At 41.3% G+C, this 26,549-nt stretch overlaps 3 protein-coding genes across 3 annotated transcripts in view; 2 read left to right on the top strand and 1 right to left on the bottom strand.

Annotated features, from left to right (window-relative positions):
* ophn1 (oligophrenin 1) overlaps nucleotides 1-8,399 on the bottom strand; it is a 30,771-nt gene extending 22,372 nt beyond the window's left edge. Inside the window, exons 1-4 of the mRNA XM_080528349.1 lie at nucleotides 8,108-8,399; nucleotides 5,301-5,396; nucleotides 3,932-3,993; nucleotides 2,874-2,945 (exon numbers count right to left, since the gene is read on the bottom strand). Of these exons, the coding sequence (XP_080384475.1) occupies nucleotides 2,874-2,945; nucleotides 3,932-3,993; nucleotides 5,301-5,396; nucleotides 8,108-8,261 (384 nt within the window). The 5' untranslated portion in view covers nucleotides 8,262-8,399. The remainder of the gene's footprint in view (nucleotides 1-2,873; nucleotides 2,946-3,931; nucleotides 3,994-5,300; nucleotides 5,397-8,107) is intronic.
* A 781-nt stretch (nucleotides 8,400-9,180) lies between these two features.
* On the top strand, nucleotides 9,181-14,975 carry yipf6 (Yip1 domain family, member 6). The gene is made up of 7 exons (XM_080530423.1): nucleotides 9,181-9,218; nucleotides 9,664-9,795; nucleotides 9,972-10,050; nucleotides 10,251-10,293; nucleotides 12,544-12,669; nucleotides 12,845-13,002; nucleotides 13,542-14,975. Exons 1-7 carry the CDS (start codon nucleotides 9,186-9,188, stop codon nucleotides 13,661-13,663), a joined length of 693 nt encoding a protein of 230 aa, XP_080386549.1. The 5' UTR covers nucleotides 9,181-9,185; the 3' UTR covers nucleotides 13,664-14,975.
* Nucleotides 14,976-20,934: 5,959 nt separating this feature from the next.
* stard8 (StAR related lipid transfer domain containing 8) overlaps nucleotides 20,935-26,549 on the top strand; it is a gene marked incomplete at its 5' end in the record, with an annotated part of 36,978 nt that continues 31,363 nt past the window's right edge. Inside the window, 2 exons of the mRNA XM_080530375.1 lie at nucleotides 20,935-20,979; nucleotides 21,777-21,810. Of these exons, the coding sequence (XP_080386501.1) occupies nucleotides 20,935-20,979; nucleotides 21,777-21,810 (79 nt within the window). The remainder of the gene's footprint in view (nucleotides 20,980-21,776; nucleotides 21,811-26,549) is intronic.

The raw sequence follows: 26,549 nt of genomic DNA, 5'->3' as shown, positions 1-26,549 counted from the left end.
TGATTATTTTTTTTAAATGGGGGGATCCAAACTGTATCATTTGTGAACAACAATCATAATAAAATTCACCCTAGTAGTATAGTCCAGTGCTTCTTCTGAGAAGGTCCACCGGTAGGAATGCTAGGTGAATTGCTAGGCACAAGTTGTGGCACTGGACTGGGTGTCAATCATTATAGATGGTCTTGCCTACAAGCTTGAAATGGCTTTGCATCTCCTTGCAAGAGCCTCAGCAATGTTCATCTGAAATGGATGACTAATGTTAAAGCTCTCCATGATCCATTTTGGACTGAATTGAAAAGAAGAGAACGCACACCACAGGAAAACTGGGCGAGGTGCTGGCAACGGAGCAAATTCCAATTGAAAGAAATAGAAGCCGTACACTCAGGTTCCAGATGCAGAAAGGGTGGTTTGTTAGGACAACGGTTTCGGCCGTAGCCTTTGTCAAGTCTTTAATCACACTTTTTGCATCTGGAACCTGAGTGTGCGGCTTCTATTTCTTCCATTTTGGACTGAACCATCACTGCCTAGTCAGAGAGGATCCAGACCAACAGTCTGAGATGAGTACCGGTAAGCTACCCCTATTGGAAAGCAATTTCTTTTTCTTTTTTTTTGTGATAAATTTGTTATTATTATTTCTTCAGGGAATGGTACAAGGGAGTGGTAGCATATAAATTAACAAAAAGAGAAATAGAATAACAAAAATCCATAAACCTTCCACCCCCCCCCCCCCCCTCCTCCCACAAATGTCCCTCCCGCCACATACCTCCAACCCACCCACCCAATCACAGCCCCCCACCCCCCACCCTACAGGACTCTATTTTTTCATTCAAACCTTTATTTAAACTCGTAAATTACTGAGGTTGCCCTCATTTACAGTAGCAACGAGCATTCACTCAACATTTAGTTTAGCCTAATAGTAGTGTCTTAAGAATGGTTATAGTTTGGTCCCAGCAAGAAATATTGTCAGATATTGCCTGATGCCTGTTGGCTATCCAGTGTTCCATGCTGACTATGTCTAAGAAGTCTAAGAAAGCAATTTCTATGTATTTGCTACAAATTATACTTCATTGAACTGGGAAGTGCAGAATCCATATACAGTGCCTTCGGAAAGTATTAAGACCCCTTCACTTTTAGTGCTAGTAAAGTGGTTGTGAGCTTAAGATTTGACATGTGCGGAGCACTGAAACCATCCGGATGATATCCAGACAAGGAATAAGAGGCAGCCACGGTTTTCCATTGGCGTCTTTCAAAAGCGTTGACGTCTCAGATGATTTCTGTCTCCCTAGAGGGTATTCTTTTTTCCACTGACATGGACCGGCACATTCCTTCAGTCCTGCAGCAGCTACTGTAACTGTATACTCCATCAGTACACTTACTGATCTCTCTGTTCATTTATTTGAATAGTTTTTCTTTGTTTGTACATTTTAAAACACACACACACACACACACACACACACACACAAGCGCACGTGCGCACACACACACACACATTTTAGTATCTTTATTTGCGTTCACATAAAAATAGAATAAAATTCTTGAACACAAACATTAGTAGCTGCATCAGCATAGGACAACACAGTTGCTCAATGTGTTTCAGTCTGAGTCTAAGGGTACAGGTAACACCGTCTCCTCCATATGTGCCGGCTACCAATTATTGCACACACACACACACACACACACACACACACACCCACACACACACACCCACACACACACTAGTTTAAAACAAGTCTGACTTAAATGTCATGCTAAATCAGTGCACGTGCGCACACACACACACACACACACACACACACACACACACACACACACACACACACACACACACACCCACTAGTTTAAAACAAGTCTGACTTAAATGTCATGCTAAATCAGTGGGCAGGTGTCATGGTGTCATGGTGTCATGGCAAGCTTCCCACTGAATGTTCACAGTCAGCAAATCTAGAGAGGCTGGTGGAGGAAGTAAGGCCGTCACCTCAGTAGCACATCCAGTAACAGTTTATGCACCGTCAGATCCTGTTTACCTGCTGTACACCACATTCACTCACTATTTAAAAGGAAGAGTGTCAAGGAAGGAGTGCTGCATGAGCTCCAGACTGACGAGAGATATTCATGATAGTCATGTCAACAATCTAACCATGGATTTACTGTTCATGAATAATAAATGAAAAGGTGTGTTTTGAGGAGTGTCTTTGGGTGCTGTAGCCCAGGGTTGATCCCGTAAGTCATAATGTAGATTTAATATAGGGATGCTCCGATCTGGATTTTTGGGGCCGATACCGATCACCGATATTTTTCCTCAAGATCAACCGATACCGATACCGATACCGATTTTTTTAAAAATACATAACTGTAGGCCTACTGACTGGATAGCCTACATATTTTTTGCTTTTTAGACAAAAGTTTTGATCCATTAGGCACCAAGCAAACGCAGACCCATTTTTATGGCATAGTAAAAGTCTGGCCTATCACCCAGTTAGGGCCTGAAGCCCAAGTCAGTGATATGGCTGTATAAAAGACATCATAAACGTGGCCTTCATGGTTTACATACTGTTACATCCTCCTATGTTTTCTGTTCAGTTATCTGTCTTCCCCAGGAAAAAAAAAAAAAAAAAAAAAAAGATCGGTTTTTGCGATCGGCCATTTTTGCCGATCACCGATCGAGTCATTTGGAGTGAAATCGGCCGATTTAAATCGGTGGCCGATAAATCGGAGCATCCCTAATTTAATATCTAATAATAGATGTTGTGTTGGCACTGCTATCGATACCTATTATTGCTACAATGCAGCAAAGAAATTGCTTTATTCTTTTTTTTATATCTATTATCTGTGGAAAGAAATACTACTAGCATAAAGATTCAAGAGGAACTCACTTTCGTCACTCCTATTTGCTCCTTGCGAAACTTCTCAAGTGGCTTGATGAGCAGATCACAGGCATTCTCAACCTGAACAAGGAGAAAACATGAAACTCTGTTAACCTTTTGGCAACAAAAAAACCCTAATCTTATCAACCCTAAACATCTAATCTTATCAAAATCCCACTATTAGGGAACCTTATGTGTATCATTATGGAGGAAGGCACAGCAAGAAGGTGGGTTACAAGTGAATAGAGGCCTAGAAATGAACATTGTATACCCTTTCTCTCCAGCAGAGAGCATCGCATTCAACCCACAAAAAGAGCCGCAGCTGTAATCAAAGAACAGCTGTGTTTAAACCCATCGGCATCCAGAAACCCCAGTCCAACAGGATCTGCTGCCTTTTAGTAATGTATTGTGTTGTTAATAGTCATGACGTTATCATCTGTATAGCACAAGGAGGGTGGAGTTCCCTCTGGAGCACCTGAGGTAAGAATGCTTTATCACCAAGGAAACAGGATCGGCAACAAAAAAGCGAAAAGGAAACTCTGAATTCTCAGAAGTACACGAGCCGCTGAGTCAGCCATTTGTGAGTTTGTGCACTTCAATGCAGCACGGTTGATGATCAGTACAACGTAGGACAGCGACTGAGGCTTCATCAACAGTGGTTCTAAGAGGTACGGGGGGTGGGCACACTAGCCATAGGAAACAGGCGTAGGTGAGATACCCTTGGGTATACATTACATCACGTAGGATCATCTATGTTAAATACATTAGGCAAAGGAGCGGCTGTCATTATGTAGAATTGTACACTGGTAGGGTCTCACTTTATTCATTTGTTTCTTTGGGTTGACACCGCTCATAGTCTGCCTGTTGTCCTATGGCTTGTGTTTTTGTACCTCACCACCATTTGTTTATTAAATCATTGCACTTTAGTTTTTTCGTGTTGTGGCATTTATTTAGTTTTTCCCTCCCACATTACAAGTGGCAACATATTACACCCTTTATGTTACGGCTCCCCCTACACCCCCTAGACGTAGAGCCATACAATCTGGGAGTTCGTAACAATGACCCACCAGCATCATCCTGTCATCCTCCACCTCCTGTAGGAGACCAGCAAACTCCTGGAAAGATTCCGCTGAGAACACAGGACGTACAATCAATAAACAACAGGCATGCATTAACTAGCATACAAAGGACATTATAGATGGCAATAGTTGAAGAAATGTTTGGATATTTCGACATGATAATGGTGTCACATTTGCATGTGTTGTATTACTGTCATTACAATGGCGTGGCCTCAAAGTTCCCCTGTGTATTGTGGATTAAATAGTGGAGAAAGAACTGAGGAACTTGAATAAGTAAAGTGTAATGATAAAGGATGTACCACCACTTCCTAATTTCATGAATTGAATTACACATAGCTGTGAGGAACACCCGTATATCTGTTAAGACTCAAAGGCCCAATCCCATTTCAAATGTGTACCCCTACCCCTCGTTTTGGAGTGCCCCTCGCCAACAGAGTTACAAGGGGTAGTGGTTGAAAATATTCCCCAATGAAATGGGATACCCCTTCTGATACACCATCAGTAGTATCATAGAACAGCATGGACGCCTCGCAATTCGTTCACAACTTAAGTTTCACACTATCAATCGATCAAACGAGTCAAAAGAACTATGCTTCATGTCGCCAGTTCATGACAGAATAGTGCTCTGTAGGCTAGCAACCCGTTTTTGTTATGCTTGTTATTAAAAGAAAAGGTCTATAATAAATTGAAATGACTAAAATAGTCATTAAACTAAAATAATACAATGGTTATCATAATTTTCTAAATCTTTATTAATGCAAAAAATAATGACATTTGTGGTTTTCTTTTCCTGCTTGTTATTTTCTTGCAGATGATTAGCAAGGCATTCTGGGATTTTCATACCACTGGCGTTTGTAACTCCATTCGGAGCGTGCATCTGAAAAAACTCAGTTTGCCCTACCCCTACACAATAGGGGAATAGGCTATAATATGCACACTCTTTTCCGCATTCCGACTCTGCCATAAACATATAGTTTAAAGCCCTTTTCCTTTTTACTTGCTGCGGTAGCACAAGATTCCTGGATAAATCGACCCACATCGGTGATTGAAAGCTTCGATAACTCTTGCAGAGAAAACCCCCCCAAAATGGCCATGGTTTTTAAATACGCGCGCCGGTGGGGGGACGTGACACTGGAAATAAAGTACATGACAGAGTCGGAATGCGGAAGAGAGTGTGCATATAGCCTATTGGGACACACCTACCCCTACACGTGAACACGCAAAACAGAGGGGTAGGGCTAAAATGTAGAGCCAAGGGGTGAAATGGGATTGGGCCAAAGTCAACCTGGAAAAACATGTTAGAAGGGCCTGATCAGACCAGTGTCAACAGCCTGTGTCAGCCTGTGACTCAGCTTACCGATGTTCATCTCATCATCTGTCAGTGAATCGCCAATGAAGTCAAACTGGAACACGCTGAGCGTCTGGGAGAACTTCTGGACTGCCACAGAATAACCTAAAACACATCCAACTCATTATCATCAACACAACATGCTTTTGCTTCGGACGTTTTCATGCAACCTAGATAACCATGTCTGTCTAGATTCAAAAGACAACCTAAGAGCAGCTGTTCGCAGTTCAGGAAAGGCCCTGGTATCATGGTTAGACCTGGTCAGAGAAACTCACCATGTTCCAGACATGAAGCAGAGCACACATCACTTCCCGGATCCAGAGTTTCACTAACAAGCAGTCAAATACATATCCTGTTTGAATCTTAATAATCCAAACAATCCGGTTGTGTGTTCCACTACTCTTTCAGCTCAGAGAGCAATTCCAATAGCACAGGTGTGTCAAATGATATTAACCTCAAAGGTGTGTCAGAGGGAACAGTCCAGCAACAACATACCATTTTAAATTTGATTAGATTCAACTTTGTTGTCATTGCAGACGACAAGTACAAGACAATGAAAATGCAGTTTAGCCAGGTAAGGTAGCTATGTACAGTATGGTGTATACAGAATACAGATATATAAATTAGAGGCTATATCAAAAGAGGTAGCCTTTGTACAAATGTGAAAAATATGGTATGTGCAAAGGTAGAATAACAGACATGTTGTGCAGTCTGCAACTCTACTTACAATGACACTTTCTGTTTTTCGACGCAAAAATGCTGGTGAATTGGACTGTGGAATGGAATGTCGGTGGGTCAAACAATGCAAATACTGTTCTGCTCATTTGGTCCTATACCAACACACGCAGTAGATCTCATGGCGGGCAGCGTCCCAGAGATGACGTTTGGGATGAGGACAGGGTGATTACTTTAGGGAAGTACTGGAGCTAGCCTAAAGCCAGCAAGATCCAATCCAACAGTGTGACACATCAACCAAGTTACTATGGAAATAACATTCCAAATATAGTCCTAACAATATCTGACTGATGCATTTTAAAATGTTGCTTCCTTAAGAATTGCACTTGTGATCTGCAAAGGGAGTATTTTCCTCTCTTTATATGTACAATACCACATGTCCATGTTTAGTTAAGAAGAACAAAACAGGAAGGAAACTGGGGGGGGCATGACATGGCATGGGTTAAGACAAAAAACCACAACAACAAAACTAGCCTGCAAAAAAGTGTGATATGTCTTATGACATTGCATTGCACCGCAGAACCATAATAAACACTGTCATTGTAGTGTAGCTTTCTGTGCAAGTGGCCAGTATGAGCAGACGACCATGACAACGGCTTTTGAGTGACTGACAGGCTTCTCCTTGATGTCGAAGAGATATAGTTTCTGTGAGCCTTGTTCACTCATAGACTTACTTCTCCTTTGGTTTGGGGGTCATGTACTCTGCAGACTTCTTTTTGCTAATCGAAATGTAGCCTACTTGAAGAGTAGAAGATGCTCTCCATCTGTTGAGCTACACATGTTCATGCTCTGTATCATTTCTATTTCTTTTAATCAAAATGTATTTGCCCAAAGACATTCCAGGCCTCTAAATTGTCCCTGTGGATGCTCAGTTTTGTCTAGATGTGCACAAACCTTAGAATAGAGCAGGAAATGGTTCAATTATCATCAGATGATATAATAATAATAATAACTTTAATTTCTATAGCGCCTTTAAAAAATAAAAATAAAGTGTTTGTGTTTATGTTTGCTCCTTTCATATTTTCCCTTAAATTCTCAATCAATGTGAAAGCAGTGAAAGTACAATTCTGCAATTTACAGTTTTATGCTGACCTGAACAAAAATGTATTTCCATGTGAGTGTATAATAGCTGTAGCATTCATCTGAAGGCATTTCAAGGGATATAGGCTAGAAGAGAGTTTGCACTAGGCCTGAAACTATTGTAGCATCCAGGTATGAGTGAGTACACACTGTGGCTGCACATTGCCTACTGTGCCACCTGCCCTGTGTGACCACAAGGTTGCTGGTTCAAGCCCTGCAATCGCTGTCCTGGTGGCAGTGGTAGAACAGCTCACGCAGTATCTAGCTTGTGTTGGAAATGGACCTCTGTCCAACATGTCTGTGTGTGCAACTCTTCTCCAGTGTGGGACTAGTCTAGCCTTCTAAACCTAATGGTACAAGTGCACTGCTCCACAATCTGCTGAAGTATAAGTCATACTTCGCATGAAGTTGCTGTTATTCCTGTGTAGTAATGCTGGTATTACAGATTACATAGTACTATAGTCATAGTAGCCTTGACTCACTTGAGTAATCGCTATTACAATAGTTTTTATTTTATTTAATAAAATAATTATAAAATGTTATTGAATAATATGTTTTTTATTAAGAACAGCGTTACTACACAGGGTACAGAGAAGCCCAGTGAATAAGCATTGTTGTTGTTGTTTTAAATCGACATGATGTGGAACAATCCCTCTCTGCAGACACTGTAGATGCAAATGAAATGGAGTGGAACGGTTTGATTTGGGGGATATCCTCCCCCCGGGCACAAACCCTCCACTGGCCAGAAGATGCTCTCCATCTGTTGAGCTTGAGCCACGCATGAATGCTCTGCATCATTTCTATGTCTTTATATAATCGTATTAGCATGTGCATGTCAAGTGAAAGCTTACTGAGTCTTTGTTTTTTGGAAACAATTGCTCAACCATGCCAAAACAAAAGAAGTTCCTCCCAACAGGCTATGCCTTGTTGCGAGCACCACCGCAGAGCAGACACTATCTATATCTCATCAACATACAGCCTAGATAGAGGATCATGCTTACCCTTGATCGCAGTGATGACATTGTTTCCATCTTTGATGACATCCTTGAGAAATTTACTTGTTCTTTCCAATTCTATTTCATAGCATTTCAGTCTTTCTCTAAAATCCGGACTGTCCCGATAGCAGTCGCTGAACTCAAGAGGCGGGTGCCCCATTGCCTATTTCTGAAATACCCTATTGCACAGAAGATGTTGGAATGAGATGTATTTGAATTAAAACACCGAATCGCTACAGACCCTGTCGATTAATCATCCTGACATGCTGTGATCCGGTTACTTTTCCACGTTGAGATTTGCAATGAATGCAGAAGAACCCTTACATCCGTCAAACTGCGGTCCCTGAGATCCTAATTTTTTGGGTGCTTTCATTTGATGCAAACCTTTAGTTTAGGGAGGCCAAACAAATCTGTTGAAAGCTTTTTCTGACATATGTGTCTTCCTCTTGCTTATATCCTAGTCCGTTTTTATATGTCATAAAGGTATTTTCCTTGGAGCTACTCTTTCCTTGTTGCGGTGAGTGAACTGAGAGGGAAAAGCAGGCAGGGCTTGGCAAAAAACCTCCCTCCTCCTCTCACACCCTGGCCCAACATTGAGCTCTTAAAGGAGTATACTACACTACATGGCCAGTGTCGTATTCTATGTAGATTTCCTCCCGTATTTTAATTAAATAAAATGCTATATTCGAAATTGTCTTTGTGAACTACTTTTCTTTTTATTTGATATAGAAAGAGCCGTTAGTGGTGGAACGACGCCGGCGTACCCTTACAAAAACACCGCAAGCGTCATCCTCAGCAGCGCGTGTGTGTGGCGGAACTGCTGCGGCTGTCCACACTGTGGCTGCGCGAAAAACAATAAGCGAGTCTTATCACTAGATGGCGCGGCGCGGCAGCCAGCGTGACATCCTTGAGACGCGCATTGTATGCCTGCTCTCACCCGTTAACATGGGCGCCGAAATGATATGAAACCCACACGCGCTGCTGAGGTTGACGCTTGCGGTATATTTTAGAGGAACGACGCAAGCGTGAATTTTGCGTCATCAAAACATTGTGGTGACGTTTCATATCCGTGTAGACTGAGAAAATGGCGGAAGTGGATGTGTCAAGTAAACCTTTGGTAAGATAAAGAAGATATTTCATGCGTTTTAATGGAGTGTTGCATTTGTTCATTTATTGCTTTTCTGAGCAGTATATTTGGATATCCATAGAGCGTTTTGGCGTTAATAGTGTTATTGTTGAATACAAAATTAAATACTTGGAAAATGTCAACATCAAGACGGGTCAGCTAGCAGCAACACCACGACTACCTGGCTAACGTGATCTTATCCATTATTAGCTAGTTAGAAACATATATATATATATATTATAGACAGTAGCACTTATTTTGTTTTAACTTGATCTTCCATTGATGTTGAATGTTGTGATGTTCTGTTGGAAGGATCAGCTAGTGATAGCTACGTGTCAAAAATAGTCAGATCTCGGTGGAAATAGCTATCTTTGTAAACATGTGAACGCATTGTCATTTCTGCAAGGTAGTATACCCATATGTAACTATTGTCCAGTTTGCAGGTTTGTCAGATGTGTCCATCTCAGGGGACATCCCTGTTGAGGGGGAGATCAACGTGCCTGTCGGCTCGCCTAGTCGACAGGATGACGAATACTCCACTCTTGATGAACCTGTCAAAGATACTATTGTAAGATTTTTTTCATAATATTTCAAATGAATGTAAACACGATCACAAGTGTACTTTCCTTTTCCCCCGCTTGTTCAGTTTGGTTCCACTAACTGATTTAGTCATATGAAATAATCCTTCTACAACAGAATCAACTGTGAATAAAGTTTAATCTAATCGAATGTGTCTCGTTGCAGTTGAGAGATCTTAAAGCAGTCGGGAAGAAGTTTGTTCACGTGATGTATCCTAAGAAGAGCTCGGCACTTCTTCGAGACTGTGAGTATAGTTTTCGGAGTTATGTTTTTGCAACACAATGAGCAGTTGTAACATTATGGTAACCATACATGTTCAGTAAATGATGGCATATCACCAAGTCAGGATGACTGGAAATGTGTACTACTAGTACTAGTTGCTAAATGTGACTGTAGTTGTAAATGTATCAAGCGTTCTGTTTGTTAACTTCCTTCTCTTTTCAGGGGATCTATGGGGACCGTTATTGCTTTGTGTGACACTGGCTCTGTAAGTGTTAATGTTTTAATGTATTCAGAAATGCAGTGCCCTCCATGCGTACCTGTATTGGGAATGATTTTTTCTTCTTTTGGCTCTTCAACAGTTTGGATTTGAAATCAAACAATGACTGAGGTTAAGAATTCTCATTCTCTAATTCAGCATTGTTTTTGTTCAGTTTGTTTTCACTATTTACAAATGACAATATTTGAATACATAGTCCCCCTATTTCAGGGCACCAATAGTATTGGGAACATTTTCTAGACAGTTGTTTCTGGATAGTCAGGTGTGTTCTGCCACGTAATGTGTGCAGGCATATGAGAGCTGTCAACTATTCTACCCTTTGCGTTTGACTTTGGAGTCTGCCATTGGTGTCTGTCAACATGAGGACCAAAGAGATGTCAGTGAAAGTCAAGGAAGCCATTATGAGGCTGAAATATCAGAAAATAGCTAAAACCCTAAACCTACCAAAAGAACAAGTTTGTAGCATCATTAAAAAGAAAAAAGCACTGTTGAGCTCAGCAATCGCGAATGACCTGGTAGGCCAAGGAAGACCACAGTGGATGACAATGCTCACCGCAAAAAAAAAACTGTCCCACCGATCAGGAACACCAGGAGGTAGGCGTGAGTGAATGTGTCAGAGACTACCATCTGTCTTTTGGACAGTTAAGACAAACATTATGATGTACCAGAGTGATTTGCCAGAGGAAAGTTTGGAGCATACCACCTCATCTGTGAAACATGGTGTGGAGGCGGGGGGTGTTATGGTTGGGGCATGTATGTATTGATGATGTCACTGCTGAAGGCAGCAGCGAAATGTACAGAAACATAAACATCTTGTCTGCTGAAGTACAAGCAAATGCTTCCGACATCAATGGACAGCGCTTCATCGTACAGCAGGACAATGACCCCAAACATATTGCCGTAGCAACTAGGAGGGTTTTCAGGACAGAGAAGTGGAAAGTTCTAGAGTGGCCATTAAGTCAACCTCTAGATTTAATGTAAAACTAATTGAACAGGCATTTCATTTGCTGAAGAGGGGATTTAAGGCAAAAAGACGTCAAGATTAGAGCATCACAACAGAAGATACCCAGTGTTTGGGTCGGTTTTCGAGTGCTTCGTTTGGACATTATGATTTTTTCCTAATACTTTTGGTGCCCTGAAATGGGGAGGGGAAAAAAATGGAAAAACCTTTTCTAAATGGTGAAACCAATCTGAACGAAAACTGTTGAATTACGTTGAAACCGTTGAAAAACGTTGAATTAAAACTGTAAATCTCTGATTCATAGTAATTGTTTGATTTAAAATCCAAACTGTTGGCATATCGAGCAAAAAGAAAAACAAATGTTTCCTTTTCCCATTTCTTACAGAATGAGACTGGTTCCACTGGTGTTGACTAATGATGAAAAAAAAACAGATAAAACGTACTGTTTTTTCATAATTCAATTAAATTCAATTCAACTTTATTCGCCATGTGCAGTGCACTAGGAACATGACTGGGTATTCTACCATGCTGAACAAGCTACAGTACATACAACAGCAAGACGACAATACAACAATACTCAAGACAAAATATACAGTACCATTATGAGTGAATAATTGTACTGTACAACTTGGTGCAAGAACATGTAATGTGCAAGGTGCAATGATCAGGAGTTATTGAGGAGGGCCGTGGCTTTGGGGAAGAAACTGTTCAAGTGGCGTGATGTTTTTGACCTGATGGCCCTGTACCGCTATCCAGAAGGGAGTAATTCAAACAAGCTGTGAGTTGGATGTGAGGGGTCAGCCACAATGCGTGCATTGTAAGGGTTTTAATTTTGAAAGTATTAATTCAGAGGTTCATAGGTTTGGCATATTAACCTATAGTGTTTATGGCTTTGATAATACTAGCATAGCCTAATCAAGTCTCTTGTCATTTCCTCATAAGACCCAATGCAAAGCTAGGTAAGGCATAGACAGATGAAGATGCTGTGTTAACGGCTGTGGCACAGTAGGTAGAGTAGCCGCCTAATGATCACAAGGTTGGCAGATTGGCGGTTCGAGCCCCTGCTGGCCACATGTCAAAGTGTCCTTGGGCAAGACACTGAACACCAAAATTGCTCCCAGTGAGCGGGCCGGCGCCTTGCATGGCAGCTTGCCGCCGTTGGTGTGTGAATGTGTGTGTGAATGGGTGAATGAAAGGCCGTTGTAAAGCGCTTTGGAGCAGCAAAAAAGGCGCTATATAAGTGCAGTCCATTTACCATTTACCCTCCCGTGTCCCAGAATGCTGCAGGGGGGCTCGGCGGACAGTAAAGACGACGGAGGGCCTCAGTTTGCAGAGGTGTTCGTGATCATCTGGTTCGGCTCGGTCATCATCACACTCAACTCAAAGCTCCTGGGAGGAACCATGTACGTGTCCGCTGAACTATACCTTCCGTACTCTGTTTTACTGAAAGACACAAATTGTAACATGACTGAACAAATTCTGTACACAACAAAGTGACTGTGATCAGCCATTGGAATTGGAACCCTTAAAAAAATCGATGCATTTTAAAAGCGTCCATTTATTTTGTCCTTCTTCTAGATCTTTCTTCCAGAGCCTGTGTGTGCTGGGCTACTGTATCATGCCCCTGACTGTGGCCATGGTGGTCTGCAGGCTGGTGCTCCTGGCTCCGCTCGGGACGGCCAGCTTCATCGTACGACTCCTCGTGGTCACAGCGTCGTTCAGCTGGTCCACGTTTGGTAAGCAGCAGTCGTGTTTTGTTTGCTTTCCTTTTCAGTTTTCTCGCTAGGCTAATATGGTCAACTTTGTGAGTCATATAAGCAGCAACAAGCTACTTAACAAAACACTGTCATCTGAGACTTCCAGTAGGTGGGGATGTTGCACAAAGATTAAAAGAGACCTATAAGAAATACCCTTCACAACATGCTTATGGTGTTAATACATTTTATACAACAGTTAGTTCCGACCAAGTAATTTGATTGGACAAGAGGCATTCCATGAGTGCTGATATACAGTATAACAGCACTGGGACTTTTAACTATATGTATCACTCCGAAATGACCGTTAAGACAAAGTAGCTAGCCTGCAGATGTTTGTGTTCAGGTTACTAGGCAACAGTCCAGTTGCGGAACTATTTTTTGTTGACTGAGCCAAAATAAATGATTAAATAAACAAACAAATCATAATCTGTTGTCGCTTATTACTGTTAACTAATAAATTGCGCTGTAGAACTATTGTCTGAGTTTCATCAATGTGTTGTATGTGTTTTGTTTTTCAGCCTCTACAGCTTTCCTAGCAGACAGTCAGCCTCCCAACCGCAAAGCGCTGGTGGTGTACCCCGTCTTCCTCTTCTACTTTGTCATTGGATGGATGATCCTTACCTTCTCACCCTCCCAGTAACAACAGACTACTTCTCTCAGGATGGACTTGAACACAATTCTCTTGGAAACGAGAAGAGACAAATCAATACTGTGTTGTTATTTGTGAAAGCTGAGGATCTGAGTGTTAGAACACACTTGACGGAAGAAGTTGTGTGCATGTTCCTCTGGTGCAGCCAGAGCGATATGGTTAAGATATTGACCATAGTGCACAGTGCTTTGCCTCTTTCTCCCCATTGTTTTTAAAACGTTGCTGAGAAATTCAGTGGAGCACAATGCACCCAAAGAGTCAAAGTCCCAATGTCAGAAAGCCTAGAGTATCTGCTTCATTAAACAAGCTCTCTGTGTCTCACATGAAGAGATTACTTCTTCCAGTTTCTTCTGCCTATTGTAGAACTATTGTATACCACCATAGGTTTACTGCAGTCTGAACATCTCCCACTGTGATGTCCATAATTCATCATATAACTCATCATATACATTCGCAGGAAGAGAACCTTGAGCTCTATACATTTATATAGGTAATGGTTTCTTGAAATTCACCAATGTGAAGAAATGTGTGATTCCAGTGTGTATTAACTTGTACACACAGTGCCTCGATGAAGCCTCCTGCATTACGCACCATCACCCTATTTTGAACATTGTTTGGAAGATAAGAGATTGTTTGGAAGATAAGAGGTCTTCTGTTTTACTTTGGAATAGGGGATCATTTTTCTTTCTTAAGTAGAATACTATCTCATTAACAAATTAGGGTTTGATTATCCAAGAGCAGTAAAGGGCTGTTGGGGGTTATATTATGTGATAATGATATAATATTATTATATTAAGATAATGACAATGGCTGTAGTTTACATTGTTTCTGCTTTTTTCTTTTTATGTATTTTCTCTTTTTTTTTCATGGGAAAGTTTATGGTCTAATATATTTATTTATGTTCTGTTTTCTCAGCCATTGAATGTCAAATAACAGAATTCTGTGAAAATATTGTATATCCAACATCTAACTTCTGACTTTGAATAATTCTAAATATGGTTTAAAATGCTGTTAAAACCAGTTGTCCACATTTCAGTTTGGGGTCTCTCTAAAGCATGCACCACAGAAAGACAAGGGTACATGACTAATTCTTGTATGAAGGGGAATTACCTTTGACCACTTCCTCTCCCTGACATTCCATCATTTAACATCAACATACCCTCCGGCATATAAACCTTTAATCTTGCGTTTGGCCCTTCCTTAAATTAATCTAAACCGAAATAGATCTGACATCTGATCTGATATCCGGTGTGGAGACATTGACAGCACCAGGGCCCAGTTGTTCAAAAACTTTTAATCTGGATCAGAATGATCCCGATTCTTTTCTCTGATCCAGGATCAGATCTATCTGGCTGATTTTTAGTCATATAGGGGAAATCAGCCTGCTCAATCTCATCCTGGATAGCAAAAAGTGAATCGGGATCATTCTGATCCAGATGAAGAGTTTTTGAACAACTGGGCCCAGGAGTATGTTTGTGATGCGGTTTTGGTCTGTTAGAGGAAATGTTCACCTCTGAATTGTAGAGGATTTATGGAATAAAGGTTGATGGTAAACACATGTCTGGTTTTAATTCTATTCTGAAACTAGTCAAATTACTCCAAAATGATGTTAGATAGACAAGAACTCAGGATCTGTGTTCACTTCGGCAGAACAAAGCAGAATCAATTTTAAAACCCATTCTGCTTTGTGTTGTCCCTGAAGATCTTGGGAACCCAAATAACTGTTTTGTAATATCCAGTATCATTCCCCCATGCATGCCCTGCTATGTTTTCATTCATAAGAATAACTCCCTCAGGAGGTGCATTTTTCTACTTTTAAAACCACAGCACTCAAGACCGAGCTTGTCTTTGCAATATTTTCACAAGCAATGCAAATGTTTCTGTCTTGATCATATTAAAGTTCATTCAAGACAAGGTGTCATGCAGGACAACATAATAAAAAGAGATTCAACTTGGTCTTCAAGTTTTAATAGACACCTCAATGTTGATGTCTGATGGATCATGTGTTACTGTCTGTAGCTAAGTGTCTTGTGCTTTAAGACCAATTGAGGAAACTGCAGAAAACATCTTATTAGTTCATATTTCAGCGATTACAACTGTGATTAATCACTAACATTATTTCAAGGCCCTCATTGGCCACCTTGATTGCCTGACGCATGGTGATTGGATGGTGCGGACAGAGAATCATTTGCATATACGTAGAGTCATAAGTAAAGGTATGAAACAAATGCAATGTCATATAGTGTATCTTTTTTTTTTATATAGATTTTTTATTATTTTCTTTACACATAAGTACATACAATGCAAGCATATCACATTATTTGAAGACAAATTATAGTCTAAATACCTAAGAATAAAAAAAAAATGAGAAAACAAGAGAAAACGAAAGAAAGAAGGAAAGAAAGAAGAAAAAAGAGAAAAGATTGCTCAGAGGGGTCTAAAAATGAAAAATGAGTTGGTGAGAGCAAAAATGTAAAAAATAAAATAATAAATAATAATTACAGGAAAACAGAGTGTAGAATGAAACATTTATTCTGGAAGTTCAGACATGTTGTCTATATGTGACAAAAATGGTTGCCATCTGGCAAGAAAGTTCCGAGAGGAACCCCTAAGTGTAAATTTAATTTGTTCCAGTTTTATAAATGTCATCATGTCCTCTATCCATGAGTTGATTGTTGGGGGGCTAGTGGACTTCCAATATAAAAGGATTCTTCTCCGAGCTATGAGAGAAGAGAATGATATTACATCTTTCTGAACATTATTTAGTTTGAGGATGGTTTTGGGGACTCCGAAAATGGATATCTGAGGGCAGGGTTGTAAATCTACACCCCAAATAGTTGACAGAGTCCTGAAAAATGTTTCCCAAAATGGTTGCAATTTGGGACAAAAGTAAAACATCAAATCAAATCAAATCAAATTGTATTTGTATAGCGCATTTCTTACAAGATGCAACTCAATGCGCTTCACACAATGAAAATGTTCAGTCAATCAGTCAATCAATCAATCAATACTGACAGAGCCGCGAGCAGGCAAAAGTAAAAAAAAACCTGTATACTATGTAGCCAGGAAAAATTCCCTTGCAGCCCTCTACCAATAGAGCGACTACTAGCCAGTTTGCTTACCAGTACCCAGCGGTCCCCCAGGGGAGGCCAGGACCACCGGCACAAAGCAAGCAAGCAAGCAAGGGCAAAAACCTGTACACCATGTATCCAGGAAAAATTCCTTGCATATTATCGGCGTACACACTGTCCATAAATTTTGTGTTGTATTTGCATCGTTCTGGCTAAGTGACTAAGGTTGGCGGGGGTGTGGCTACACCGATCACATTTGTCATCCAGTTCTGGGAATATTTCTGTCAGTCTGGCTTTAGAATAGTGGAGCCTGTGGAACACCTTGAATTGGATGAGGCCCAGTCTTGCACATGAAGTAGTAGAATTGATTCTACTAATTGCCTCCCTCCACCAGTCATCCTCGAAACTCCTTCCCAACTCCTCTTCCCAGGCTGATCTAGATTTGAGGGGGATTTGTTCCCCAAAAGTCATAAGAAGACCATGAATATGAGAAATGTGTGAGTTGTTCGAGGGTTTAAGTTTGAATAATTCTTCCCATGGTGACAGGGCCGGTACTGAAGGAAATTCTGGGAATTGGGACTTAACAAAATTGCGGATCTGGAAGTATCGGAATTGATGGTGCCGTGGCAGATTGTATTTGTCCAGTAAGTGTTCAAATGTGGAGAAAGTTCCCTCATATATAGTGTATCTTTAAGAATTTTTGTGTCAGTGATGGATAACTCAAGCACCTGCACAATAGCTCCCAGAACAATTCATTGCTGAAGGGGTTCATCTCTCTCCAGTAACAAATCCAATGCTGATTTGATTTGATTTATTAGGATCCCCATTAGCTGATACAAAGCATCAGCTACTCTTCCTGGGATCCACACAGAACATATACAAGAAATCATCATAAAAACATATAACAAAGGAGAAAAGAAATACCTCAACATACATAACATTAATAACAAAAAAATAAATACGAACCAGATACAAGTTGTCAATGCTCATGGCCTCAATTTTTGGTGCGCAATGAGCTACAGCAAACCCATTATATGAAATTCATCTAAAGCATTTGATGGGACTGAAAAAGCACAGACAGCAAAACAAAGAGGGACAGAGCCCTCTTAAGCATCTCCATATAAATGTAATTATCCATATTCCTCTCATTCCTCTCATAGTCTGTCAGTAGACGGGGGCAAATGCATGAGTGGGATCTTTTGGCAAATTCATTATCTTGGCCCACCAGGCAATAGTTGGATTCTTTCATAGAAGGATAAGCAGGTAAGATTGCCACTTCCCCGGAGTTGACGGCAGGCTTACCTGTCTAGGAGATCCTTCTCCATTGTATCTGTTAATTACATAAGCCTTCCTTAATCTGCTAGATTTCAGCCTCAGAAAGTGGTCTAAGAACAGCACTAATAAAGCATTCCCCTTTGTCAAAGTGTGGCAAACATACATTTACTGGCATCCTATAAGACAAAATACAATCATTGACGATCATTGAGCAATCCATCAAACGGAACTCCCCTGTCTCTCGATTTCATAGATTTTGAGGCTTTTGACAGTGTGGATCGGGAGATGCTGTGGAAATTGATGGTGCACTATGGCATCACTATGGCATCTCACCAAAGTTCATCAGCATCATCAAGAGCACCTCAGAGGCCTTTGAGGTGCTGACGGGGGTGCGGCAGGGATGCTTGCTCTCACCCTTCCTCTTCCTCCTCTACATAGACTGGACTATGAAACAGGTAACCAGCAACAGACGAACTGGCATACAGTGGAGCCTGACCGACCAGCTAGAAGATCTGGATTTTGCTGACGATTTGGCACTACTAGCACACACACACACACACACACACACACACACACACACACACACCCACCAACAGATGCAGGAAAAATCACCCAAACTAGAGATAAGAGCTGCTTCACTTGGGCTCAACATCAATTCATCAAAAAACAAACTCAATGCAAATCAACAACAAGAACGACACACCAATAATCATGGACCAAAACCAGCTAGAGGATGTAGTTAGTTTCACATACCTCAGGAGTATAATTACTGTGAACGGAGGATAAGAGGAGGATGTCAAAGCCAGAATTGGAAAAGCAAGAACAACATTTAACATCTTCAACAAAATCACTCAAGACCAAACTAAAAATCTTCAACTAAAATGTCAAATCCACTCTTCTTTATGGATCTGAAACCTGGAAGACAACCACCAACATACTCAACAATCTACAGACATTCATGAACTGCTGCCTCCGACGCCTCCTGGGAATCTCCTGACCCAACACCATCTCAAACAGCAACCTGTGGGAACTCACCAAACAAGAAACCATAGAAATAGAAAGGGGAACTGGATAGGCCACACAAAGCAGGTTCTAACATGGAACCCACAAGGCAGGAGGAAGAGAGGAAGACCTAGAACCACCTGGAGAACCACAGAACAGGAGATGAAGGCTTGAAGGGCTGTCATGGCAACAACTGGATCTGAGGGCACAAGACCGGAGAGGATGGAGGGGTTTCATTGACAGCCCTTCCGCCTTCATCTCCTGTTCTGTGGTTCTCCAAGTGGTTCTGGGTCACCTCTCTTCCTCCTGCCTTGTAGTTTCCCTAGGGAATTTAAAACCCTAAGTAAAGTAAGTGCAGTATAAGACGAAATACAAATAGGCTGTACTAGACATATTATGATGTGTTGAAAGGATACATTAGAATGAATTAATGTTGGGAGGGAAACATTGACAAATGCACTCTCCTGCAAGAGGACATAGACAATTATAACAAAGCATGAGTGGCATGTAATCTCCGCCAGGTCATTGTGGCTTGTCCCTGCCTGTCATCTTTTTCTGCCCATGCTTGTCAGTCTGCAAGGTGCTTCTCTATGGACCAATGCTAATGCCACAAACAATGTCATGTTATAATTGAACATTTTCCATATTCATCTAGCTCATACGGTATCTCTTCTTTGAAACACATGTCTTTGGGGTTGGGGTAAAAGTGAGGAGACAATATGGCATATACTGTACCGGTATGCATATATGGGCACAGTTTAGATTTGGACATGGAGGCATATCATATTGAAATCAGTTTAAGGACTAACAGGTCCACAGAAATGTTTATATTCTGTGTGTTAGAAATTAAGACATGGTGTGTGTTATCCTAGACATCTGCAAAAAATGATAAAGAGATGAGGCATAGAAGTATGTACATGCGGCAGTCACACTGCCCGGTCACGTCTCTTCACTATACTGCCTCCCTGTAGATGGAACGAGCTTTTCACTGCTGTGAGAACTGCAGAATCATTAATTCCCCTTCTTCCGCCGTAGACTGAAGACCCATCTCTTCAGGCTACACCTAAACTATCCCTCCTGAGACATCTACTACCCCCCTGTACTGTTTCCCCAGTGTCATAGCACGACAACTGCCAATGGCCCCAGGCCTGAGCATAGATTACTTTTTCCTGCTATGACTGGTAGATAGATGATTCACTTAATCTATTCACTTCATTCACAGTCAAATGTATTTGTTGTAAGTTGCTTTGGTTTTAAGGCATCTGCTAAATGCCAAAAATGTAAATGTAAATGTAAGTATAACACTATTGTCCTTTGTTCTGTTGTCAAGCGACTCAAAATGTGTGGGTATGTTTCTGTTCAGAGGACATTCCTTGGCCAGTACACATTAGGACTTTTGTGCCATCTAACAGGGTTGTTTATGTGTTGTTCTTGTTCACCCCTCATTGAAATGTTTGACTGTGTGCACGCATTTGCTTTAATATCATTGAAAACCAGACCTACTGCAACCCACACTGAGCTTTTCAATTTGCTTTTTGTTTTGACCGACAAAGACACAATACTGAAAACCACTCAGCCTCTTTTCTAAATCCTCAGTGGATGCAGCCGTCTAATTTCTGTCGTTTTGGAGTTTACATTATAGGCTACCGTGTGTTGTTGTTTCGGGGCCTCTGTGGCCAGAGCACTGAGAGACCAGAGCTCCATTGGTATGCACAAAACATCATTTGGAGCGGCCAGGCTTGCGTTGTGATTGACGGTCCCAAGCCCCGCCCCCGTCTCCCTGCCTCTCTACATGCTGCCGCCCAAGCTTCAGCGCTCGGCTGTGGACAGTCAGCTGCCATGCAGGACCCAGCACCTTTGGCCTCTCTTTGACCCCCCGGCTCCTGGACCTATAGGACCTTGGGACACCTGAACATGGCTTTCTTCAGCTGCTTGTGTTCATTGTTTGGAGGGGCAAAAGTAAGAGGGATCTTTTTTTTACGTCAAGGGAAAGTAATTTGGAATATCCTAATATGTTAGGATACTCTGGTCATAGCGAACATGTGATGGAGAGGAAAAACTCTGTTTTTAAATTCAATCGTAGGCCTACATTATTGTATCTCAAAATACTCAACTGTTAGTTGTTAGTCGTTTAAACTTTGACATACTTGACCTTGAGATACGAAACATTTGATTTGTGATTTTTATTGTTTCTATATTTACAACATATAGTTGTTGTTTTGATATTCTTGTTTGGAAAGAGACAGTTTTGTTCTAGTAAGAAGAGTTCTCTCAATAGTTTCTGCAGTTTGAATAGTAGTGGTCTGTGGAACATGTGAGTGACTCCCAGAGTAACGGACATTCCAGGCAGTTGGGAGTGGGTGGAGGAATGGAGTGAATGCTGGCTTGTTCTCAGGGAACACACTCTCAAGGAGGTGCTAGCCCAGAGTTACTGTAGCAACAGGAATTCAAAAGTAGCCGTTCACTAGGGTGAAGCCAATCGTGCTTATTTTAGGACATTCTGACATCATCCCAAATGTAGGATCACATACTGTTACATCATGTTATAATAATAAACTTCTTAAAGTACCAGTTGATCCTTTGTTGAATACACATTTGATAAAGTATACAAAGCACTTACTTTGAGTCAGCAAATACAATAGGGGCTTTTACAAAATTCCCTAACTCTAGATTCAAAGATCAAGGATTTTGTTTTTGTTTGGATTAAAAGGGATGAGGGTAACTAACTCAATAATACATTTATCTTTTTCTTTCAGAAGATGTCCTCGTCATGGGGCTACAATAATGCTGGTGAGCATAAAAGAGCATATTATTTTATTCAGAGGAAATAGATTTTTTAAGTGGACCTTTCTTTATATATATTTATTAATAAATGGGTGTATAAAGAATAAGAACAAGACATTACATTTGCATAGTGCATCTCCCGAACCAAAGGACACTTTGCACAGTAATAAAGTGTTATTAAAACAGACATTCTCCACTATGTACCTTTAGTTACAAACTAGCATTGATGTCTGATTTTGTGACACACCATTGCTATATGGCACACACACATGGACCAACATCGAAGAAAGAATTGAATGCTAAGGTTGTAAAGGCATCATACATGCTGGTTGATGTACCCTGTATATTGTATGCTAATAGTAATAGGTGTCAATAATTCACAATGACAAATTGGTGGGAGTGAATGGTGTATGTGGATTTGATTTAGATGATGGCCCACCTAGTAGAAAATCTGATCATAGGCTACTAACATGGCTCGGGCTGTCGGATGAGATTTCAGGGGAAGGCTCATTATGGTTAGGGTTCGAGCCTTCCCCTGCCGTCCTACGTTTCGGAAATTCGCATGCAGGTCATTGCCACCAGGAGGCCAGTCTGTGGCAGTAGTGGTGTTCAAATCCGCTAGGCGTCAGGGCATCACAAGTAGGCTACACCTAAAAACTTCATATCCCACACTCCCTAAACTAGGCTACGCGTGTCATGTCTTTTGAAATCTCTGAAGTGGAAGGTGTGAAAGTGAAGGGTTTCAGAAGGAGTTTGATCACAACAAAAGTAGAGATGAATGCCGGTTATCTTGGTCGAATAGAGGATATTTCCCTGGTCATGACTTCAACTTATGCGGAAAAGATGATTGGTCAAGAAGTTCCAAAAAGCATAAGCAAGTGATCCAAGCGACCAAGCTTGGCTGCTGCTGAAAATGGATAGTGGTGGAACTTGTAATGATGATCTTCAATCAAAGTTACGAACCTTTCCAATTAAAGAAACAAGTTCACCATTGCGAAGGAATTTAGGCCAGCATCATTTAGCAGGTAAATTGTGCATACGTTTTTTTTGTCGTTTTGATTTATTTACCATGCGTTTGGTTATAACGCCGTCATATCCTCTCATTGGTCCACAAGACAAGATTTATTTTTTCTCAGAAGGGCGAGCTGATATGTCGATGTTTAAATAGCTCTCTTAGAATTAAAATAACATTTAATTATCAGCATTTGTTTTCTCTAATTCTGAATACGAAATGTTAGTTACAAAACGGCTATAACAGTTTTAACATAGCTTTGTGAAGAATCAGTTCCTTTTATAAGTGGGAAACAGGACCCAGTCAGAATGTCTCCTACTATGAATGTCTCCTACTATGTCTCCTACTTAATTCTTGGAAGTGTGCGTGCAATGTATTCCAGCCCAGCGCTAAACCCCCTGATCTTCACAGCCTTAACTCCACCAACCATGCTGCTAAGTCACGACCCTCATGAGTTAGATCATATTTAAACAACCTGCAAAACATATCTCAGTTTGTGATGACATCTGCATTAATGGAGGTTAAGGCTAAGCTGTTGCACAGGCAGACGTCTCTGGATAAATACATGGGGAATAACATGATACACTCTTCTCCCGTGTGTGGATTATCTATCACAGCTTGTTTTTAGACAATACCCCAGCAGCCTGACCAGCAGCCTTCCTTAGGGAGATTGTTAAAATAGGAAGCTACCAGAGGCAGTGGCCGTAACACCTCCTTGTCTCATGATAAGTTTGCTGGATATCATGTGTGTTCTCTCACAAACAGGATGGCATGTTTGTCACATTGTGAAATGCAATATGACCCAGTGTGTTCTTCTGTTTTGTAAGACATTTGTCATTAACACTTTGTCTTCCCCCCCCCCCCCCCCCCCCAACCCTTTTCATTTGAACCCACTTGCTTAGCAAAAGAGCAATCTTATTAAAGCAACAGCTGCCCACAGATCTCAGGTCAGGTATTGTATTCCGTGGGACAGTTCTGTGCCATCACTGGCCATGATGCAGAGCAGAGGGCAGTTGTCTAGTACTCAAGAAGTCAAAATAGCAGAACTTTTTAAAGATAATTCACATCATGAGTGATTAGAATGTTCTCTTTAAAGAAATACCTCAATTTGGTTGATAAGAACTGCACGCTCTTATAGTCTTGCATCGCCATGTCGCCAAATCACATCATGTGACCTGGAGGGAAGGGAAGGTCTGGAGGGAATACTAGATGAATTCTGGCTTGGATTGAACTGAACCGAGCGACGGGAGAATGTGCTCACAATTTCATTGGCTGTTCCATTCCGAGATCCCTCCCCACTCATGCCCGTAGAATGGTTGCTTGGTGTTTGTTATAGTTTGTTCTGCCCGGTTAGGACTATTCTGCAGAAAATGGTTGCCTGTGCCAGCTTGCAATATTGAAGAACATGGATGAAAACCTAAAGGAAAAAACGGAATACTGTTTTTAGGTATTTGATTGGTTTAATCGCAGAGCTGCCAAGTCTCACGCAATCGCCGTGAGACGCACGCATTTCAACCAGTTCTCACGCTCTCACGCCGCATCTCTATTTCTCACGGCGAGAAATAACAATTGTTTTACGGGACTTTTATTTTTGAAATTCTACCGGACATGAGTTTCGTGGCATCTTTCTGCACGCGCGTTAACTTGAGTCTGCAATCGAAGCGGCAGGCGAGCGCTGATGGAAGAACCTGTGGTTGCCAGATTGGGCTACTTTTGGTCACACTGGACCTGGCAACCACTGCTTGCTACGTTCTTGCAGCTCGCGTGAACACAGGTTCTTCCATCAGCGCTCGCCTGCCGCTTCGATTGCAGACTCAAGTTAACGCGCGTGCAGAAAGATGCCACGGCAGCTTTTAGACCGGTTGGGCTGGACATTGTCAATTCCGTCTGGCAACCGTGGTAGCAAAATATGTGCATACATTACAACATCGTATCTGGTAGCCTACTGGACTGGGTTGCACCAATATGGCGTAAGTCATTACTAAATGCAGGCATTTAGTAGTTACTAAACCCCTAGTTGTTACTAGCAAGTTTCAAACTACTCAAAAAAAATGTGGGCGCGCTGCGCTCGCACAAGATCAACCACCAAAGCCCTCATTCTGACCCAGGAAAAACCCTGGTATGTAGCCTACTGTATAACATGATAGCCATCTATGAGCAATGCACTGTATAAAGATGATGACCAAGGGTCTTTCTGCTGCTGACCAAGGGGCTGAGTCCTGTTGATGGGGCCCATTTTTCTTTTAGAGTCTGTAGGCTACTGTATTTGTTTATTAAGATTTCATAAATATGATATATTGTCTGAAATGTTTTCTTGTTTTATAAAATGTTAATTATTTTCATTTCTTGTGCTGGTTTATTATGAACAACATGTAAAATTGCAGGAAACTAGCACAAATAATTGGGTGGGAGAGAGGGGCCGCCGCTGCCAAAACGTGCACAGTTTTGGGTCGCTCCACCGCCAAAAAATCTCACTCCAAACTTTTGGTGAAACTTGGCAGCCCTGTTTAATGTGTCACAAAGGTGTCCATCCTTTCAAACCAGGTTGTCACCCCTTTGTAGCTACTTCCTGTGAAGCATGTCCAAACGAAGAAAGCCTGTTCTCAACCAGGTGAATGCTCTTATAATGTAGTTCTTGTTGGAACCTCACTTGACAGGCAAGCCAATGACTTTGATTAGGCTACACATCTTCTGAAGAGTCTGTTGTTTGAGCTAGCAAGATATTGGACCAAACAACCACATTGATGCCATGCTTTGGAGGGTTTGCACAGAGTAATCTCACCAGGAACATGAGTTGGCACTTGCAGAGGAAACGACAGTACATGAAGTACTGCACCTTGAGCTGTTGTGGTCACCAGGCATCTTCATGCGATTTCAAGTCAAGCCAGTGGCCAATACTGTGGTCTATACTGTGACATGTTTTTGCATGTCAATTATGATAACTTTAATTCTGAAACCAAAAAGTGCCTTTATATGATTGATATGATTAGTAGTACTTTGACAAAAGTTGAAATGGATACTGCTTTTTGAGGTGTGAGAACATAACTAAGGCTGTCCCTATGGGTCACTTGCAACAACACACAGCCTTTTGTTTTAAAACCAGGCTAAAGAGGAGCCGCGTCGCGTTGAGCGCAGCCCTGCGGTGACAGAGTAGAATCACACAAGTCTTTCGGTCTTCAGACAAGCTTACGCTTAAGTCATTCAGGAATCATATACATGTGTATGTTGCAATGTTTTGGGGGGGATTGAATCCCATATTTAACAGTGAAATAAGAGTGTCATTTTGAATGGTTTCTAACCTGAAGTTTAGATTAAAATGACCAAATGTGGAGTAGTAGTCTAGGTCATGTGTTTAGGAGAAGTGTAACATGTTTGACTCTCCCAGCCTCCACTAACAACCCATTTCCTGAGAGGTCAGCTCTTCTGGACCACACCTTCGTCCCTTTACATAGCCACAGCAGTTTCCAATAGGGCCCCATAGCGCTCCCTGAACTCATCTAGTTTGCTCGAAGGGGGAAATATCTGTCATGGAAAGGAATTATAATGGGAGAAGACAGGATGTTTTAAAATGACCTTTAAATCTGATCATTAATGTCCACCCCTCAGTGGACCATAACCCCGGGTAGATCTGGAAAGATTAAACATTTATGACAATAGATAATCAACATTACTGGTGGCTGTGGTTTTAATATGGTATAAGTCCTCCGTGGCTTAGCTGGTAGAGCAATGGCGC

This window comes from Nansenia antarctica (assembly GCF_963989245.1).
Source record: "Nansenia antarctica genome assembly, chromosome: 4".
Classification (NCBI taxonomy): Eukaryota; Metazoa; Chordata; class Actinopteri; order Argentiniformes; family Microstomatidae; genus Nansenia; species Nansenia antarctica.
The sequence above is the reverse complement of the archived record's forward strand: the minus strand, read 5'-3'. Positions and strand labels throughout refer to the sequence as shown.

What these genes read in the sequence shown, in the direction of transcription:
- yipf6 (XM_080530423.1), top strand. Translation starts at nt 9,186, where the DNA reads ATGGCGGAAGTGGATGTGTCAAGTAAACCTTTG. An exon ending in ATGTGTCAAGTAAACCTTTG is followed by an intron (nt 9,219 to 9,663) that starts GTAAGATAAAGA and finishes ACTATTGTCCAG; the next exon opens with TTTGCAGGTTTGTCAGATGT. An exon ending in CTTTGTGTGACACTGGCTCT is followed by an intron (nt 10,294 to 12,543) that starts GTAAGTGTTAAT and finishes CCCGTGTCCCAG; the next exon opens with AATGCTGCAGGGGGGCTCGG.